The following is a 17,906-nucleotide window of genomic DNA, read 5'->3' on the forward strand; positions in this document are numbered from 1 at the left end:
AGAGAGAGAGAGAGAGAGAGAGAGAGAGATTATATTATATTATATTATATTATATTATATTATATTATATTATATTATATTACAAATAAAGAAATAAAGCACGATAACACTAGTATTTCGTAACCGTCTTACGAAAAACACTGTAATTTAATTTATTAACATACTCGAAATCTTAATTAAATGAAACTATTTTTGTCTGTGTCCATGAATTGCTTCGCGAGAAGCTTTAATAGAGTTTCGATTTCCGACATCTTTGAATGTAGCACAGCGTCTTTCCTGTTGACACGGAAGTGACGAACTCCAGAACGAGCATGTGCGCTCTGGAGGGGTACGCGGAGGAGAAGTTTTAGTAGAGTTTTGCTAAACATTACCAACAGCGGTTAAATAAAAAGCGACCTACCGATAGAAATGGGTGATTCTGAACGTTACCCTCCCCCGGACTTCAGCTGTCCTCCACCGAACTTCATGCAACAGCCGCAGCCGCAGCAGCAGCCCCGCTCCAGCAGCTTCCACCCCAGCATGTGGAGCTGGGGACAAACGCCCTTTGAGCCCAGCTGGGGCCAAGGCGGCTACTATCACGGCCAAGCGAATGGACCTGCTTACTATGGACCTAAACCACAATTCAGTAAGTGAATTATACAGTTTGTATTTCAGCGTTTAAGTCCAGTTCTCCAGATCTGATCTGGTAGGCCTATTGATAACAGCAAAATGTTTGCCTCTTTAACTTGTAAACATTTTAGGATTGATTTGCATGAAAGTTGTCTAATCGTGGATTTCTTCTCAGATCAGCATTTTGGCGGTGAGCGGTATCAAGCTGGATATCCCGGTGGCAGACAGAGCTACAGACCTCCCTATCAACAAGGCAAAAAGGTGATTTCTTTATTAAAAAAAAAATCTGTATTAACTTTAGTGACTTAAAAAAATATCCATCACTTTTTGAACTTTTTCACATTGGGTCTTACGTAAACCCAAACATGGATATTTTGTCATGCTTAAATTTAAATAAATAGGATACAAGGTTTTCCAAATGATTTCAGTCCTTCTTACTTTGATATCCAGGGCTGGATTTACAAGGATTTGGGCCCCTTGCGCTGGAAGCTTGGTGCCCTATGCAGTAAAGAAAAATTCTTTTGCTGATTCAAATTTCATGAACTGTTTGTCCTTCCACTTTACAAATATTTACAAATCTGTTGTTCCATTACATAAAATAAAAAGTTTTAGGTTGTGACGTCAAAAAATATGTAAAAAGTCCAAAGCGTATACGAGTACTGTTCCGAGCATAATGGTGTCTTTTCTCTTTATTTGGATCTTTCATTGAATTCACAGCAAAGAAACAAGAAGGAGCCGGAGTTTTCCCATTACTGCGACACCTGTGACCGGGGCTTTAAGAACCAGCAGAAATACGACGAGCACGTTTTGCAGCATGTCAAGGTATTTCTCTGCCACTGGGCACTTTCTGGATAACATCCGAATCATAACCGATCGCTGTATGAAATATCATCCACAGTGTTCTGTACCTGACTGCAACTTCATGGCTCATGTAAAGCTGGTTGCCATTCACTGGGAGAACGTGCGTAGGCCACATCCTTGAGCATCACTTAACGTTTCCTTCTTTCTAATGTGTACATATGTTCTAAAAACAGAGCCACGCACCAGGGGCCAAAAGAATCAAGCTGGATACTCCAGAAGAGATTGCTAAATGGAGAGAGGAGAGGCGCAAGTTAGTTCGCATGCCATTTTGAGATATTTTGCCACCTCTAATTCCTGTTCTATAACCAGATTCCGATTTGTTTTATGTGCAGAAACTACCCGACAATTCAGAATATCGAGAGGAAGAAAAGAGTCATGGAGGTGCGGGAGCAGATCGGAGGCGTTCTTGAAACGACTCAGTTTGGGTGAATATGGGCATCGTCTCTTGTTAGTATCTGATGGAAACTGCAAATTGTCTTTTCTTGGAAAATTTGAGACTAATTAAAAACTTTCTTGAGGTACTTTTGTGTCAAGTAGTAAAAAAAGGTTGACTTTCATCTTTGGCTCGGTTACGATAGGTATTTTTTTAAAGATTATCAAAACTCTTAACTTGGAAACTTAGCCAAGGATCTCAATAACTTGGAGGTTGTTCTTTGGGAACCACTGAGTAGTAGTCCAGTTCTTTTCCTTATTGTTTTAAGTAAGACACTTCAGATCTGTAAAAATGCATATATATACTTTAATATTTGTTCTCAGGCGCATGAGAGGCAGAGGGAGAGGCAGAGGCAGAGGTCGAGGTCATGGTTGGGCTAACAGAGGGCCCCTCCCATTAAACGACACTGCTGCAGAGACCCCCAAACCTCTTAACCATCTCTCCACGGGGGGAGACCCACTAGGAGTGCTGGCCAGTACTGACCAAGGTTAGTAAATAAGTAAGCTAATGGTTTGATGGTGAATTTTTAGAAGCAAAGCCACAAATGACAGTTTTAGTCACAGATGTTGGCTCTGTTTCTGGTTTCCTCCCAGATTCAGACAAAGAGGAGCCCAGTTCGGCTGGCCTGGTTGTGGCCCCGAAACAGATGAGCTCAGCCCTTGGGTCATTACTGGCTAACTACGGTTCTATGAGTGAAAGCGACGAGGAGCCAGAAGGTACGCTTCTAGGTTTCTTCCAGACAAATATTAGACCGTGTCTTTCTGTTGTTCTTCTGTGTTTAACCAGATCTTTGCTTTTTGTAGATGTCCCCGTTCTGAGAGCCAAAGAAGTTGTCAGAGAAAACGAGACCCTGCTAAACAAAGTGACACCAACTTCCGAGGACAGTCCGTGCTCTAAACACGTGGAAAAGCCCAGCGAGACTCGGACAGTTCCTCAACCAACCTCTGGCCCTGGCATGTGGAATGAGAGAAGAGGAGGAGGGAGGAGAGGAGGAAGGGGACAAAGACACAGAGTCACGCCTCAGTCACGCCGCGCGACTTTACTGGAAATGGTATTTTTATATGAGATAAAACTAGCAGAAATTTAAGAGATGCACCAACAAATCTTTTGTTTGGTCGAAACGAGGTTTCACTTTGAACATCATCATTAGTGATTGACTGGTTGGAAATGTAACATTTCATATACAATGACTAGTATATGATGCTAAAAACGTTTTAACATCTTATATTAGCCATTAGTCGTTACTAAATAGGCTAATCGCTATTTGCCCTTGTAGGGCTATTTGCCCTACAAGGGCTATCACCCCTGTAGTAAGGGACATTAGCTCTTACTAAGGGTAAGGGCAAGTAAAATAGAGTAAGTTTTAGTAAAAACACTTGTAATTGTAGTTCTTGGAGAGAAATTGGAATTAGTTGAAATTGACATTAGGAGGTCATAGCTTTACAAAGTTGTAAATCTGAACGAAATGATCGGTACGTCTCAAACAAATGTCATTTTCAGTCTAATTCACTCCATTGTCCATCCATCAAAATATTCATTATCACTTATGACTGTTTTTTTTCCCCCCCTTTGTGTAGTTACTGGCCCCAGACATCCGCCACGAGAGGAATGTTCTGCTGCAGTGTGTACGATATGTTGTCCGCAACCACTTTTTCGGGCTGGAAAACGGATCTCAGGACCGAGAGGAGATGAATCAGGAAAACTTGACAGTTTCTGCAACCAGTGAACTTGAAGAAGAGCCCGTGTCCCGATCAGACTCCAATGTTCACGATGAGAGACATTTTGAAACTCTGATTGTCCCGGACAGCAGAGATATTGAAGGTTTAGGCAGTGAATCTGCTGAAAGAACTGAAGAAAGTTCTAGAGAGTCTGTCCAAAGTATTGAAGAAAAGACTGCCTCGGCCCACAACAGTCAAGATCCCACCAGCACAAATAATATCAAGTCTAAATCTAATGTCTATGATGATGAAATATGGGAAATGGATGGCTGTTCTTTGAAATAATTTTTTAAGACATTGGGTTGAAAGGATATAATTATTTTTCTTGTAAAGAGTCATTTTGTTGCTTTTTGTTTTAGGTGGAATTAATCATTTTGTTGTAGAATAAATAAGTTTATTTACAAAATAGATCAACTGTGAATTTTTATAACGGGGTATACAAAGTCTATCATGATTGTCCAGGGAAACAACTTTATAGAACAAACTCTCCAGCGGTTTCACACTCATGGTAGGTTTAAAGTTTGATGGTTTTGGACATTTTTCATCCAAACATACTTTTCAAACTGAATAACTTTCACCAAACTTCCATTACTTAATTACATAGAATCTGCAGTATTCTGAAACAAACCCAAAATACTTTATAAACTGATCTGAATCTAAAATTATCTTTTAGTATTAAGAAAATAAAATCCTCACAGCATAATGATGCAAACTTTAAAAAAAAAAATTCTGCTGTGGTCAGGATTACCCTTTGATGTTTTCTACATCAAAGGGTACATCTGTATTTAATGTGTATGAATGGCTTTGACCCTGTGTGTTACGGAGAAAACTTAGTTTTCTTTGAGAATTTCGTGACGGAGAAAGAACAATTATAATCCTTAGTAATATGTCGGTAAAGGCTATAAGGATTGGGAGTTGAAGTACTAAATTAAGGTAACTCGTACCGATTCCACAGTCTTCCTTGAAAGACATAAGTAGTGTTTGATGCAATACATTTTAATACAATGTGGCGACATTCGGTTTATAATTGCTGTATGCTTGATATTATGTGTTTGGTAAGTTAAACTCGACTCAACAAGTCAAGAGGCCATTGGCCGAAGTGCAGTGACAGAGGCTGCTCCGCCCTCGTGTGCTGGCCTAGGAGGAAAAAACAAGCATGCGCAGTATCCTAGAAACCACCTGAGCTCTCGCTATTCACGTCTGGGTAGCAACGGTGAAGTTGACCAACGGCGTATGGGTCAACAAACTGAATTAAGTACGCCATTGTTCCGCGGCTATAAAAGCAATTACTTTCTTCTGCATTTTAATTGCAGAGGCATTCATTATGGCAGCAAAGGGTATTCGAGTGGAACCCCCGTTTCTAGAATTCAAGGATATGAAAGTTGGGGAAGTTTACAAGAAGGCTGTCTCGATTACAAATATTGGGAAAATATCCAGGAAGATATTTGTTGAAAAGCCAGCGCTGAAGGTAACGTATTTACAGGTATTTGGGAATTAAATGTGGTTATGAATTTATAAATGTTGAGCATTTACCAAATGTGCATATTGTTACTAGTTAATTAACCAGCCAATTACAGCAAAATGGCGGAGTTCGATAGCTTATCGAATAGAAGAAGTAAGCTTCTCAAAGTATTTGCCGCTTCGGACGTTTCTTTGCAACAAATTGTTATCATTGTTATTGGCTTGACGTGTCAAACATAACTTAAGTAAATGCAAAAAATAGTTTTAAAGTATGCATTTAAAAAAGTTGCCCAACCCAGCGCCATGCGAAAAAGTCCCTTTATTAAATATTGAATTAAATGTGATTAACCGCATTTTTCTTTCAAAGCTGATCAATTTCACGAGTTACAAAACGGCCAACTACGCTACTACAGATATAGACCTACATTTATTTTATTGACTGGGTTATATTTATATTTTTTGCATATTTAAGAAATTTGTTGTTAAAACAAATAAAAAATATGAAAAGTTTTCGGACGTTATTTAATAAACTTTTCTTTCTTTTCTTTTTTTTTTTTTTTACTAAAACAAACGAGAAACAGAAACAGTCCAGTTCAGTCTTCGTTTCACAAACAATGAGAGCTTTCGAAAAGTACTTTTATTAATTACTACATTTTAGCATGCCATAACTAAAATCTAGTTTTAGTAAATCAGTGATTCTTGAGAATTGGGACAAAATGGGTTTTAATTTTCCCATATTTTTTTTAAATTATTTCTCAACCTTATGTATGCCATCCATCCATCCATTTTCTGCCTCTTATCCGGGGTCGAGTCGCGGGGGCAGCAGCTTCAGAAGGGAGGCCCAGACTTCCCTCTCCCCAGCCACTTCTTCCAGCTCCTCCGGGGGAATCCCAAGGCGTTCCCAGGCCAGCCGAGAGACATGGTCCCTCCAGCGTGTCCTGGGTCTGCCCCGAGGCCTCCTCCCGGTGGCACGTGCCCAGAACACCTCACCAGGGAGGCGTCCAGGAGGCATCCTTACCAGATGCCTGAGCCACCTCAACTGGCTCCTCTCGACGTGGAGGAGCAGCGGCTCTACTCTGAGTCCCTCCCGGATGACCGAACTTCTCACCCTATCTCTAAGAGAGAGCCCAGCCACCCTGCGGAGGAAACCTATTTCGGCCGCTTGTATCCAGGATCTCGTTCTTTCGGTCATGACCCAAAGCTCATGACCATAGATGAGGGTGGGAACGTAGATCGACCGGTAAATCGAGAGCTTCGCTTTGTGACTCAGCTCTCTCTTCACCACGATGGACCTGTACAGGGCCCGCTTCACGGCAGATGCTGCCCCTGTCGATCTCCCGCTCCCTTCATCCCTCATTCGTGAACTCCTCCACTTGAGGCAGGACAAACCCCCTGACCCGGAGAAGGCACTCTACCCTTTTCCGGCTCAAGACCATGGCCTCGGATTTGGAGGCACTGAGCCTCATCCCGGCCGCTTCACACTCAGCTGCGAACCGTTCCAGCGAGAGCTGCAGATCACGATCTGATGAAGCCAACAGGACCACATCATCCACATGTATGCAAATATGACAAATAATGTTTTGGAAATGTAAAGATGCTAAGGTGCAGGCTCCCAGTTGCAAAATCCTTTTAAAAATAAAATTTTTAATCGATCTGACCCAGAACTTTGTCATCAACATCTGACAAAAATAAATATAAAATGATTTTTAAAATACCCTATTAGTGATATTTTTACTCATTTTACAGAAAAATGCTTCTCAAGAAACAAAAGAAATATTATTTAAAACAAAAAACAACAAAAAGTCCATCTGACGGAGTTGACAGTGCATGACGGAGTGGACAGAACTGAAGGTGGTGACAAACTAGGGAGTAGAATGAAAAACTTGATACATGTGAAGTAATGCAATTTATGTAAAATACATTAAAATGAATTAATTGCACATTTAAGTAAGATTTGACAGCAATTTCACTTAAAGAGTCACAAGAACTCTGATGGAGTTGACATCTGACGGAGTTGACAAAATGCCAAACTATCTCAATTTATATGATGTTATTCTGAAGGAGGCCATATTGTAGCTCATCAGGTCTATGAAATCTTTACATTTTACTAAAATTAAGCTTTTATTTCGCAAAATTTCATCAAAGTTTTGTAAATTCTCAGTTATAGTGTTGACACATCATGGTTGGGACAAGCAACTTAGGAATAAAACTGAAGAAAAAACTAAAGAATAACATAAACTAACCAGACTAGCCCTCGAACAACTAGCCCTCTTAGCAAAGGAAGAGAAAGGAGGAGGTCTTGGGGTCCTCAGACGTTCTGGTGCCCCCCAATAATGCATGATTTTTTTTACATTCTTTTCATGTCTGACGGTGTCGACAAAAACTAGGGACAAATTTCAATGGAGTTGGAAAATATATAAAAATTAATTTTAATTCAATTTATTGCTACTTTTATAATTATTTATAGGACTACTTATGCTTAATTGTCATAATATATACTTTTAGTATTTCTTTAATTATTTTAAACTATCATAATGTATTGAGTTCTGCTCCTGGACAAGGGATTTTACAGGCATCATCCACCGACTACAATGTTTAAAATAAAAAAATATTCAGCAGACACCAGGAAATATACATTGTTGTGCTCACATGACCCAGGTTAGTTTAGTCAGATATTTGAAAAAATTTTATTTTGTGCATATTTTAATCAAATTTTGTGCTTTATCCATAGGACTTGTTCTGTCCCTATTCTCAAGAATCACTGAAATGCAAAAAGTTTTGTATATGCAATGTATACAATGTGTATAGAATGTATACAATTGTATACAATGTGTACACGATGAATATGGCATTGTATGCAATGCTATACAGTGTTTAGGTCTGTGGTTGTAAAGGCAAAGATTTGAAAATGTTCCAGTGGTGTGGCACCACTTTCAACACCTAATGGTATGTTTTTCTCTTTGACCTCTCTTTCCCTAAAGATCTTTAAATTAATCAGATTGGGTCGACTTTGGTTTTTGCCACCGGGATTTTGTATTAGAGGCACGCTGGAGTTCACTCCAGTTACTGAGGAGGAGAAGATCAAAGACTCCATTCGGATATGTATAGACGAGCAGGAAATCCTCAAAGTTCCAGTAACAGGGTATGAAGTTCTCTAAGTCTGATATACCAAAAGCTGTTTTCAGCCACACTTGCCTATTGTGTCTGCGGTGCTTGTAATGCTGCGTCTTTGACTGCAGACTTCCCAGACTTCCCTCTTTCATTATGGACTCATGGCTAGACTTTGGATGCCTTGTCGCCAGCAATCAAGTGGTCAGCAAAATGCATCCAATTATTAACATCGGATCAGCACCTGGTAAGTCAGGTGTTTGTTATTTGACAGGTGATATTATATGACACTGTGATAGTAATCCAGGCTGTATACCTTTGTGTATGTGTGTGTGTGTTACTGCTGAAGGTCGATTCCAAGTGAAGTATGAAAGGAGTGAATCGTTCTCCCTCCAGTTCTTCCCGTCACACGGAATCATAGAAGCTGGCACCACCTTGTGGCTGACAGTGGAACTGTGTGTGGACAGACCTGGGCTTATTGCTGAAGAGGCTCTGTATGTTATTAAAACCACCAACCGTCATTACTATGAATATTTAGCATGTATTACAAGAATCAGAAACTATTTAGAAGGTCATTTATTTAAAAAAAACTTAAGTGATGTAGTTCTATAATTAACTATCTATTAGACGTTTTTGTCTGCTGAAATGGTAAATGGGTCTTACTCAAACTGGATAATGACAACTGTGATCTTGGCATATTTCTTCCTGAGGGTGATGCTCCAGGATTGCTCAGATGTTCTTTTCAGTATCCAGGCTGAAGTGGTGGAGCAGCATCTTGAGGTTTCTGACGTCCAGGTACATTGATTCAAAGTCACACATAGATAGAATGACAGTGTTGCATGCAAAATACAAAATGCTAGATGTGGGGTGGTGATTTTTACGTCAAAATGCGACCGCAGGAAAAATGTATGTAGTTTAAATTCTTTTCTAAGACACTGTAAACTGTAAATCTTAAATTTATTATTAGTATTATTTACATTTCTGTTTTAATTGCTTGAACATGTTGTAGGGCTTCCCCCTTCCCTGTTTGTGGTTTGGACCTGTCTACTTTGGGGCCTTCAGCGAACAGAAAGTGCTACTAAGAAATAACTCTCCCATTTCTTGTGACTGGGTCTGCCTGCTGCTGGATAAAACTGCTGGTATTGAGGCAGTGAGTTTGAAAACAACATCTCTATTTTGCAAGGGGGCGAGGGAGGAGACCAAAAACATTGTCTTATTCAGTGTTCCTACTGTGTTTGCAGGAAACAGACCTTCAGAAGAGCACAGGCACCACCCTGCTGGAGAGAATGAAGAACTGCAGCTCAACCAGACATTCTGCTTTCCGGGTCTTGGAGTGTGTGCCTGCACATGGTCGACTGAGTCCATATGACACTACCACAGTGGCAGTACGATTCAGTCCCAAACCCAGGAGGTACATTTGTCCTAAAACACTACAAAGACTTGTTGGAAATTCATGTTCAGGAAAGATTTTGTGTTAGCTCATCTAGTATTAGTTTTAGTTTATAGTATTAGTAGATTGATAATATTAATTCAAGGCAATGCATGTATGTTGATCAGGATTGACCTACCTTAAAAGCATCAAAGGTATAAGAAAGAATAATAATGAAAACCCCCCCCAAAAATTGAAGAAAAATAAATATTACTCCCCGTCGGGGAATCGAACCCCGGTCTCCCGCGTGACAGGCGGGGATACTCACCACTATACTAACGAGGAGATGATAGCAGCAAGAAATACATGTCTGTATTTCACAGTTTCCTTGTGCTCTATTTGCCAGGGGGTGGCGTAGTACTTCACCTGGGCGACAGGACTACTGTCTGTTTCTCCTGTTTGATGTTGTGAGCTGCAAACATGGCTTCACTCTACCTACAGGTACTCTCACAGGAACACGGTGCTGAAATTGTTATTGAGGACTGGACTAAAAAGGGCTATTATKCTGCATGAATATAATGCCAAGTTAGGTTCTGTGGGCCTCAAGTTTGAGTTTCAAAGCCCATCACGTTGACTAACAGTTACATGCTCCATCTAATACAGGGGTGTATAAACTAAAGTTAGCTAAAATGCTAAAGTTTGCTAAAATCCCTGTGTTCTATAACATTGACTTGTACCATGCAGTATCTTAAGGTTTACCTATATAGTAAAATTATCTACGGGTTAGCTATAATTATGTCACTATCATGAGGGGTATTACTAGCATGTTAACAAACTTTGACTTACTCTCTACAGTACGTAAACAATAGCGCATGAGCTAAAATGATCTAAAATGCTAACATTAGCTAAAATTATGTCAGTAGCATGCTAGCATGTTGACTAATATTGTGTTACTCCATCCAGTAATGTAAACTGTATAACCTAAATTAACTAAAATGTCATATTTAGCTAAAATGCTGTCAATGATATGTAGACTACCACTCTCATGTTGGCTCAAACTGACTCACTCCATTCGGTATGTCAAGCTTAACTTTTATATCAAAATTAGCTAAGATGCTAACTTTAGTTACAAAGCTAATGTTAACGGCTTTAACTGTTGATACTGTCAAGTTGTGTCAAATCTGTAAGAGGTATTAATATAGCATCTTAACGTCTGAACAGAGCACGGATTTCTCTACAGACCAAATGTTAAAATGTATTCCTAGTATATTCCAATAAATATAGAGGATCAGAACAAATGGGGACTGATTGCCTTAATGACGCTTATTGTTTTAATTTAGTTGACAGCAGCGTGGAGGTGGCAGTAACCGGTTCCGGAATTCCTGTGGCTCTGGTGCCCTCTCCCTCTGACACGTTTGATTTCTCCCACTGTGCAATGGGCCAGCATTCAGATCTTCTGTGCGTGCTCCAGAACCTCTGCCCTCAACTTCCAATCAGATTCCGCTTTCGCAAGTTGGCACACTTTACTGCCCATCCTCGAACGGGAACCATTGCCCCTGGGCAGTACCAGGTGAGACGGTCGCCAGCTTTAGGTGGTGCTTTCTAAACCCCCGCAGTTTTAACAGAGGAGCATCCCCCCACCCCCATATTCTCCAGGATGTAGTTTTGACTTTTAATGCACGGCAGCAGGGAACCTTCCATGTGCGTCAGAAGGTAGACATCCTAGGTTGGGTTGCGTGTCAGAAAGACGGCAGCTCCAACGAAGTCGGCTGCTTCCACACAATATTGCTCCACCTATCTGCAATATGTGACAGTGTGAAGATACCCCCACAACAAAAACTACATTCTGGTGAGTGTTACAAAYTAATGACAATTGTGTTGCAGAAACAGAAATGACCTCCTGTGTCGCTGCAGCTCTAAAGTGTCCCGCCGGGTTACGGCCTTGCGTCCGGTTGAAAGAGCTGGATCACTGCAGCATGTTGGGTCGTATTGCCACCGCAAAGCTACACAAGCATCGCAGGACGATGAGCCCAGACACAGATGTAGACGAGTTCCTGGCTTTCCCCAACGATCGGCCTGCGAGCATCAAACCAGTACCACCACACACACAATATAGGTAGAGATGAATGGCAACAACTTTTTAAAATTAACTCTTACAGCAAGGGAGAAAAATACATTTTAGATATTTTTGGTGTGTGTGTTTTCTGTGTTTTACTGAAGTTTACCGATGTTTTTTTTTGTTGTGGTTTTGAAATCGTTTAGGACCATTTTTACCGGAGTGCCACGCCACAACTACGTGGACCCCACCTATGCTTTCACTAAGGAAGAGGAAGAGCTGAGACGGCGCAACCAGCAGATTTACATAAACTTTATCAGGCAACTTTATCAAAGACGGTATGAGAAGACCGGGGAGAGGTTTGCTTTGCAAACTACAGTTTACATTTTAGTTTTCCTTCGAGGAAAACATAATTTTTTAATTTGTAGAGAAGATTTTTTATTTTCTGTTTCCACTGTAGAGCCACACAATTCAACTTGATTATGTGATTTGTCTTTAGGCAGCAACAGACTGGGAATGACGACGTCCTTGAGATTGATACACATAATGGACTAGTTCCTCCTGAGTTCAGCATCAGAGACCTAAACAGCACCAAGAACTCAGACATGAACCCTAGTTACAATTTAAAACACTTTAGTGAAATTACAAACAGCGGGGACAATCAGGTTAGATACAAAGTGACTCAATGATATTTAGTTCAGTTACATCATTTTTGTGTGTGTGTGTGTTTTGTTTACATTTTCTCATGAACTCTTTGCAGATTTTCGAAGCAGTGAATACAGTTCCATCTACCAGGCAGCAGGTGGCAGACTGTAGAAGGACTCTGAATCCTTTGGAGTTCTACCAAGTCGACATAAGTAGGATTTTTTTTTCCAAACCATCGACAGAGCAGAAATGAATGTGCCTAAGCAATATTAACAAAATGTCCCTCTTTTCAAACAGCTCCCTCGTCGGTGAACTTCGGCACAGTGGCTCTGAATTCAGTGTGCACTACGAACTTGCATCTTGTCAATCGCCTGCCGGTGCACATCTGGGTTGAGCTGGAGGTGAACTGCGTTGAGCTGCAGGGCTCCTCAATGCTGTCCCAAGTCTTGCCTCCCTTCTTCCACAGTATCGTGCCCCTGACATTTCAGAGCACGGTGCTTGGCCACTTCAAAAGGCTAGTTCTTTTTCTTTTCAGGCAATAGATTGAAAAGAAAGAAATACAAAAAAGCTTCTAGGATCATCACAGTCAAACGTTACCAGCTCACTGCGTGTGATTCTTTCTTCCAAATACACTCAATCGTTTCAAAGTCCTGCTACTGATAACAATTTGATTCTGTTGTGTTCAAATTTTAAGTGTTAGCCTGTCTGTAAAATTGATACCAAAGTAATAACTTAAGAATAGGCTCAACATTCCTTGTTTAATTTTTTATTTTTCATGCTGGAGTTCTCATAAGATTATTCCTTCATTCTCTTAATATTATGACTTACTTCTAATATTAATGCTTTATTCTTGAATCATTTTGACTATACTGTCGTATGACTTTATTCTCATATTGCTACGACTGTATTCTTGTAAAACTGGGATTTTTATTCTCGGAATTAAAAATCTCACGATCTCTGCCTGGCCCTAATATTCCATCATAAAGTTGACCTAAATTCAAAGCCCAAATAAGCAGAAGATGTAAAACGAACTTGTCAAACAAAATGGCTGCCTGGGGCGTGCTGACATCACCGCGAACTGTGGAAAACCCAAGGAGTGCGTTGGTGAGATGAGATGCTCAAATTTAATCTAAAATTTGATCAATAAAATCGTTTTAAAATCGCTTGGACCCACTTTGGATCGGTCTTTCACATGAAATCTCACTGAAATCCCTTGAGGTTTGAAGTTGGGAGAAATTCCAAAAACGTGGACGGGTTTGAGGTGTGTGAAAGTACTTCTGCAAATCACAGTGACTGTATTTTCATTTCTCCAGCTCCTTGAGCTACACCATCAACCAGCAGCACCCTGGTCAGATCCTAATCCTAGCTGAGGTGGTCCTCTTGACTCTGGAGCTGTCCACCAACCTGCTGGTGCTCACCCCCAACCCAGTGCTGCTCGCAGGGTCAGAGTACAGAGGCATAGTGACCCTTCGAAACATGTCCAACTGTGCAGCAGAATTCACCTGGAAGCCAGTTATCCCAGAGAGCGGCCTGCTGTTGTACTCTATCCGCCCATCTACAGGTGCAGCCCACTTTTTTTGAGGAGGGGGGATCCTGATATGTAAGTGTTGTTTCATACGGTCTGCTCTCCGTTTGTCCAGGCGTGGTGGAGCCGCACATGGAAATGGACTGCGAGATAAATTGGCATCCTGGTTTTAATTGCCCTACTGAGGGAGACTTTGACCTGTTTGTCCAAGAGAGAACCTGTCAAAGCCTGCACTGTGTTGCTAAGGTTTGTCTCGCCAACATGAATTACTTTTTTTTTCTGGGCTCCAATTTGAGTTACAGCATTGAAGAAACATCAAACATAACAAGGTGCTTAAGCGTAATGCAGAGTGTCGAATTCATTTTCATTTTGGGCCACATACCAACGCTATAAATGTTCTCCAGAGCCGGTTGTGCCAGAATGCATTAAGACTTATTAGCAAACTGTTAAAATGTCAATCTTCCTCTCAGGTTGAATCCACTACTGTGRAGCTGGCAGAAAAGAGAATCCTTTTCACATCCGTACCTCTCAACATGACTTCCGTCAGATCCACTGTCCTGCACAACTCTGGACAGAACCACGCCTATTTTGAGGTGTCCAATCCTGCACTGTGTGCAGAACTTTTGAGCCAATCATAATCTATATTTTAACGCTAGAAGACATGTGCTCGATCCGTTGACCTGTATGCATCTCGGCTCCGACCGCATGACGTCACTTTGCCATGGCTGCCGACTAACAGAAGATTCCATGTTGGTGTCCTTGTTTGAGGCAGGTTGTAAACCTTTGCCCTCTGCCCGGCATGGTGGTGAGTCCATCTTTAGGCGTTGTACCAAGCAGAGGTCAGGCCATGATTCGCATTCAGTTCAACCCAGACTGTGTCTTTAAATTTGATACCAAGATTGAGGTGAGAGAAATAAACAGTGCTTTTTTTTATCTCCATTTTGACATTTTGTAAAACCTTTTTTGTGTGTATGAGTGTGTGTGTGTGTCTTTTTCAGATAGCGATAAAGAACACGAAGTCCATCAAGCTAAGAATTGGAGGATCAGTAGAGACTCCAAATGTAACTTTCAGCAAGGTGAGTATTATGGGATGAAATGTTTGATGTGGCCTCAATTCTGAAATAAGGTCATCTTTTGCTGATATTCCGATTTACTGACCTGCAACTATAAGATAGGCTTGCAGCACCAACTTGTGCTAAATAATGTGGGTTTTTTCTCTCTTTTTTCAGTTGCATTTCCAGTTCTGTGGAGTCCACACTGGATCTCAAGCCAGGATTTCTTTCTCCATAACAAACCACTCTGTGGCTCTTTCCCAAATCACTTTTGATCTGTCAAAATACAAAGAATTCTCAGTCAAAGGCCGCTCGCCCCCTACAAGTACGTATGCACTTTAAAGTATCTCATTTGATAAATGCTACTACGCTGGTGATGTTGTACCCAATATATATTGGTCATGGGAAGACCTAAGCCACTGTTTGTTTGTTGTTTTGTTTTTTTTTATTTTTTTGTCTGGTTGTTTCTGTGTCTTTTTCGGTGAACAGAAAAGGAGCAGGGAGTAGCTGTGGTGGAGGTTGGTAGTGGTCAAACAGAGGAATGCTTCCTTGTCTTTTCTCCCACCCAGGTAAGATTTGCTTAAACACTTTTCTGAATGTTTTGAGATTCACAAAGCATCAAAAAGATGTTGCCACTTTGGAATAATTCTGCTCTACTTTTTGTTCGTCTACCACAAAAATGACAAAACGTGCAGGGCACTATTGTTTTAAGTAAATGTCTTGTGTGGGTCTCTGTTAAAATTCACTAACTACAACTATACGGACAGTAGAAGGAGGGTAAAGACAACGTATGTGTGACCAATATTGCCCCATGCTTCGTCCTTGTACAATGGGGAGCAAACAACTCACGAGCCCAAACAACGGAACGATCCAACTTAAAATATTTTATTATAAAAAACAGTCACTTTTAATAGTGACAATAAAATAACAGTCCTTTTCTTAATAAAATCCAAAAGTTCTGAAAAAGGGTAATTAATTCCAGACCATCAGCTGGGTTCCACTTGCGCTGCTCCAGGTGAATGCGGTTCGTCCACACTGTGTCCACTTGCTAATCGCAGCCGAGTTCCTCAACGCTCCAGCACTGTTCGCTCTTCGGCGTGTCACGCCCCTCTTCAGCCCGATCCAACTAAAAGAAAGAAACAGGGAAAGCGCCAGGATCCCCACACCAAGACGCCATCGAGAGACTCATTTCCTGCCAATACTCTGTTTGAGACGGAGCGCTACTTACAGGCGCGGGCAGAGGTTCCCCTCTGCCCGGATTTTCTGTACTGGACCGTCGGTTCACTTCTCAGTGCTCTGCGCCTGGGGGTGCAGATTCCGTCCGCCCCTCGCTCTGCAACCGTCTCGCTCACTTGCAGGATTCCCCTTCTCCTTCTATCCAGGCTCCTTTTTTTATGGCTTCAATCAGCCTCTGCTGACACCTGAGCGCACTGATTACAGGACACAATCAGTGGGCTCCGTCTCCTTAAACGGCTGCCTTCAGTCCGGTGCGTTTAGGTGTTAAAGGGGAAAAACAATCCAAAACATGCAAAACACAACAAGCAATAAAAAAAGAAAACAATCATATTTTCCCCCTGTGCAACATATGCTCTCTCCTTTAGGTGATCAGCTACGACTTTGTGCTGCCAGTAATGGTCAACGGAGTTAAATGGCCGACTTCGTTGCCCTCTTTCTTCACCTCGTCCTCTTCTGCTACTCTGCTACTGACACCTGACAGCAGGAAGACTATGACGACGTCGACCACTTTGGCTACAGACGAACAGCAGTCATTGTTGGTAGAAGCCACAGGTGGGCTCACCGAAGCGGACGATGGCCTGCGTTTTCCATTCCAAAACCAGATTTAAAGAGTTCGTTGTTGGAGCATCCGATTTCAACAAAGTTGTAGCGATCTTTCTGTTGTGTTGTGATAATTTATAAGTTTGTTAATGACAGGAGTTTCAGAATTTAAAGTATATAATTACATATATATAATCCTTTCTATTTCCCTTTCCTACATAGCTCTGTTTGCCCCAGTGGAAATGTCCTCCACTCGCCTACAGTTTGTCATTGTGTCACATTCTCCTACATTCCCTCAGGTATTGGACCTTACCCATGCTCCCATTATTTTCCCCTCTCCTCTTTTGCATTTCAAAGCACCCTGTTTAACACGTGTCGCCACCTCATGACAAATGCAGCAATGCTTTCACGCCTCGGATAATTTACCGTCCCGCTCTCCTCCGTGCCTCGGCAGATCGTTGAGCTGAAAGCTCAGGGTGAACAGAGCATCTGCTGGAAAGCTGTCGAAGGAGAAGGCATCCGCTGGCGGTTTGACCTCGGCGCCGCAGCAGAGCTGTGCGCGGTGGCTCCAGCGTTCGGCTTTCTTAGGCCTGGCCAGTCCGTGTGCTTGGCAGTCACCATCAACCCTGACGCCACGAGAAACGGTGCAGTGTCATTAGCAGCCGCATCCTCTAGGATGAGTCTTTCTCCATCTAAATCCATTTGATGCTTTAAATGGCACATCTGTGCTGTCCTTACTCCCAGGTGGATGGACGATACAGCACGGCACGCAACTTCTGTTAGAAAGCAGAAAGCGAATGCCAGGAATTGTATTTAAAGCTGCAACATTCCAATCATTGTCTTCTGTTTTAATTTTTATTTTTATTTTTTTTACCCCCAGGAGAAAGAATAACCAAAGTGTCCATTCCACTGTATTTGGGAGGGCAGGGAGAGGAAAGAAAAGAAAGTAACGAAGAACAGCATCCTTATAGAAAGCTGTCAGTCATCATTCTCCTCAGTCGTCCCAGTATCGTCTTCTACCCCCGTCGGATCCTCTTCACCCCTGTGCCGCTGTCAAAGAGCACAAAAACCAAGCTAATCTTGCACACCACTGGCTATCCGTGGTTAGTTCACAAAGATACACCTAAAGCTGCCATGTTTGTAAGCAGGGCAATAATGAAGATGGATTTTTATTGCATTTTCTAATTGGTGGCAATAAGCCATCTGTGCTAAGCCTTCTGGGCTAAATTATAACAGAGGAAACGAAGCCACAGTCACTTATTCATCTCAGAGTATTTGCTTTATTGAAATCAA

The 17,906-nt window shown here is 41.5% G+C and overlaps 2 protein-coding genes and 1 non-coding gene across 4 annotated transcripts in view; 2 read left to right on the plus strand and 1 right to left on the minus strand.

Annotated features, from left to right (window-relative positions):
- The first annotated feature begins 277 nt into the window (after positions 1 to 277).
- nufip1 (nuclear FMR1 interacting protein 1) lies at positions 278 to 3,972 on the plus strand. Its single transcript, XM_008424791.1, has 10 exons — positions 278 to 625; positions 785 to 870; positions 1,327 to 1,431; positions 1,508 to 1,570; positions 1,644 to 1,720; positions 1,803 to 1,895; positions 2,227 to 2,390; positions 2,497 to 2,619; positions 2,707 to 2,954; positions 3,481 to 3,972. The coding sequence occupies exons 1-10, from the start codon at positions 409 to 411 to the stop codon at positions 3,904 to 3,906; spliced, it is 1,602 nt and encodes a 533-aa protein (XP_008423013.1). The 5' UTR covers positions 278 to 408; the 3' UTR covers positions 3,907 to 3,972.
- Positions 3,973 to 4,811: 839 nt separating this feature from the next.
- LOC103474049 (cilia- and flagella-associated protein 47) overlaps positions 4,812 to 17,906 on the plus strand; it is a 35,830-nt gene continuing 22,735 nt past the window's right edge. Inside the window, exons 1-26 of one of the 2 annotated variants that reach the window (XM_008424779.2) lie at positions 4,812 to 5,089; positions 8,064 to 8,224; positions 8,322 to 8,437; positions 8,540 to 8,684; positions 8,901 to 8,985; positions 9,200 to 9,340; positions 9,432 to 9,601; positions 9,966 to 10,060; positions 10,900 to 11,129; positions 11,216 to 11,408; positions 11,474 to 11,675; positions 11,822 to 11,953; positions 12,115 to 12,280; positions 12,376 to 12,472; positions 12,558 to 12,774; positions 13,574 to 13,821; positions 13,901 to 14,031; positions 14,256 to 14,378; positions 14,558 to 14,689; positions 14,784 to 14,861; positions 15,015 to 15,162; positions 15,327 to 15,406; positions 16,439 to 16,625; positions 16,836 to 16,912; positions 17,068 to 17,257; positions 17,494 to 17,716. In XM_008424779.2, coding sequence (XP_008423001.1) covers positions 4,946 to 5,089; positions 8,064 to 8,224; positions 8,322 to 8,437; positions 8,540 to 8,684; positions 8,901 to 8,985; positions 9,200 to 9,340; positions 9,432 to 9,601; positions 9,966 to 10,060; positions 10,900 to 11,129; positions 11,216 to 11,408; positions 11,474 to 11,675; positions 11,822 to 11,953; positions 12,115 to 12,280; positions 12,376 to 12,472; positions 12,558 to 12,774; positions 13,574 to 13,821; positions 13,901 to 14,031; positions 14,256 to 14,378; positions 14,558 to 14,689; positions 14,784 to 14,861; positions 15,015 to 15,162; positions 15,327 to 15,406; positions 16,439 to 16,625; positions 16,836 to 16,912; positions 17,068 to 17,257; positions 17,494 to 17,716 — 3,911 coding nt within the window. In that variant the 5' untranslated portion in view covers positions 4,812 to 4,945. The remainder of the gene's footprint in view (positions 5,090 to 8,063; positions 8,225 to 8,321; positions 8,438 to 8,539; positions 8,685 to 8,900; positions 8,986 to 9,199; positions 9,341 to 9,431; positions 9,602 to 9,965; positions 10,061 to 10,899; positions 11,130 to 11,215; positions 11,409 to 11,473; positions 11,676 to 11,821; positions 11,954 to 12,114; positions 12,281 to 12,375; positions 12,473 to 12,557; positions 12,775 to 13,573; positions 13,822 to 13,900; positions 14,032 to 14,255; positions 14,379 to 14,557; positions 14,690 to 14,783; positions 14,862 to 15,014; positions 15,163 to 15,326; positions 15,407 to 16,438; positions 16,626 to 16,835; positions 16,913 to 17,067; positions 17,258 to 17,493; positions 17,717 to 17,906) is intronic. The other variant, XM_008424770.2, reaches the window with a different exon arrangement.
- trnad-guc (transfer RNA aspartic acid (anticodon GUC)) lies at positions 9,833 to 9,904 on the minus strand. Its single transcript has one exon. It is a non-coding gene; the product is annotated as a tRNA-Asp (tRNA).

This window comes from Poecilia reticulata, linkage group LG2 (assembly GCF_000633615.1).
Source record: "Poecilia reticulata strain Guanapo linkage group LG2, Guppy_female_1.0+MT, whole genome shotgun sequence".
NCBI lineage: Eukaryota > Metazoa > Chordata > Actinopteri > Cyprinodontiformes > Poeciliidae > Poecilia > Poecilia reticulata.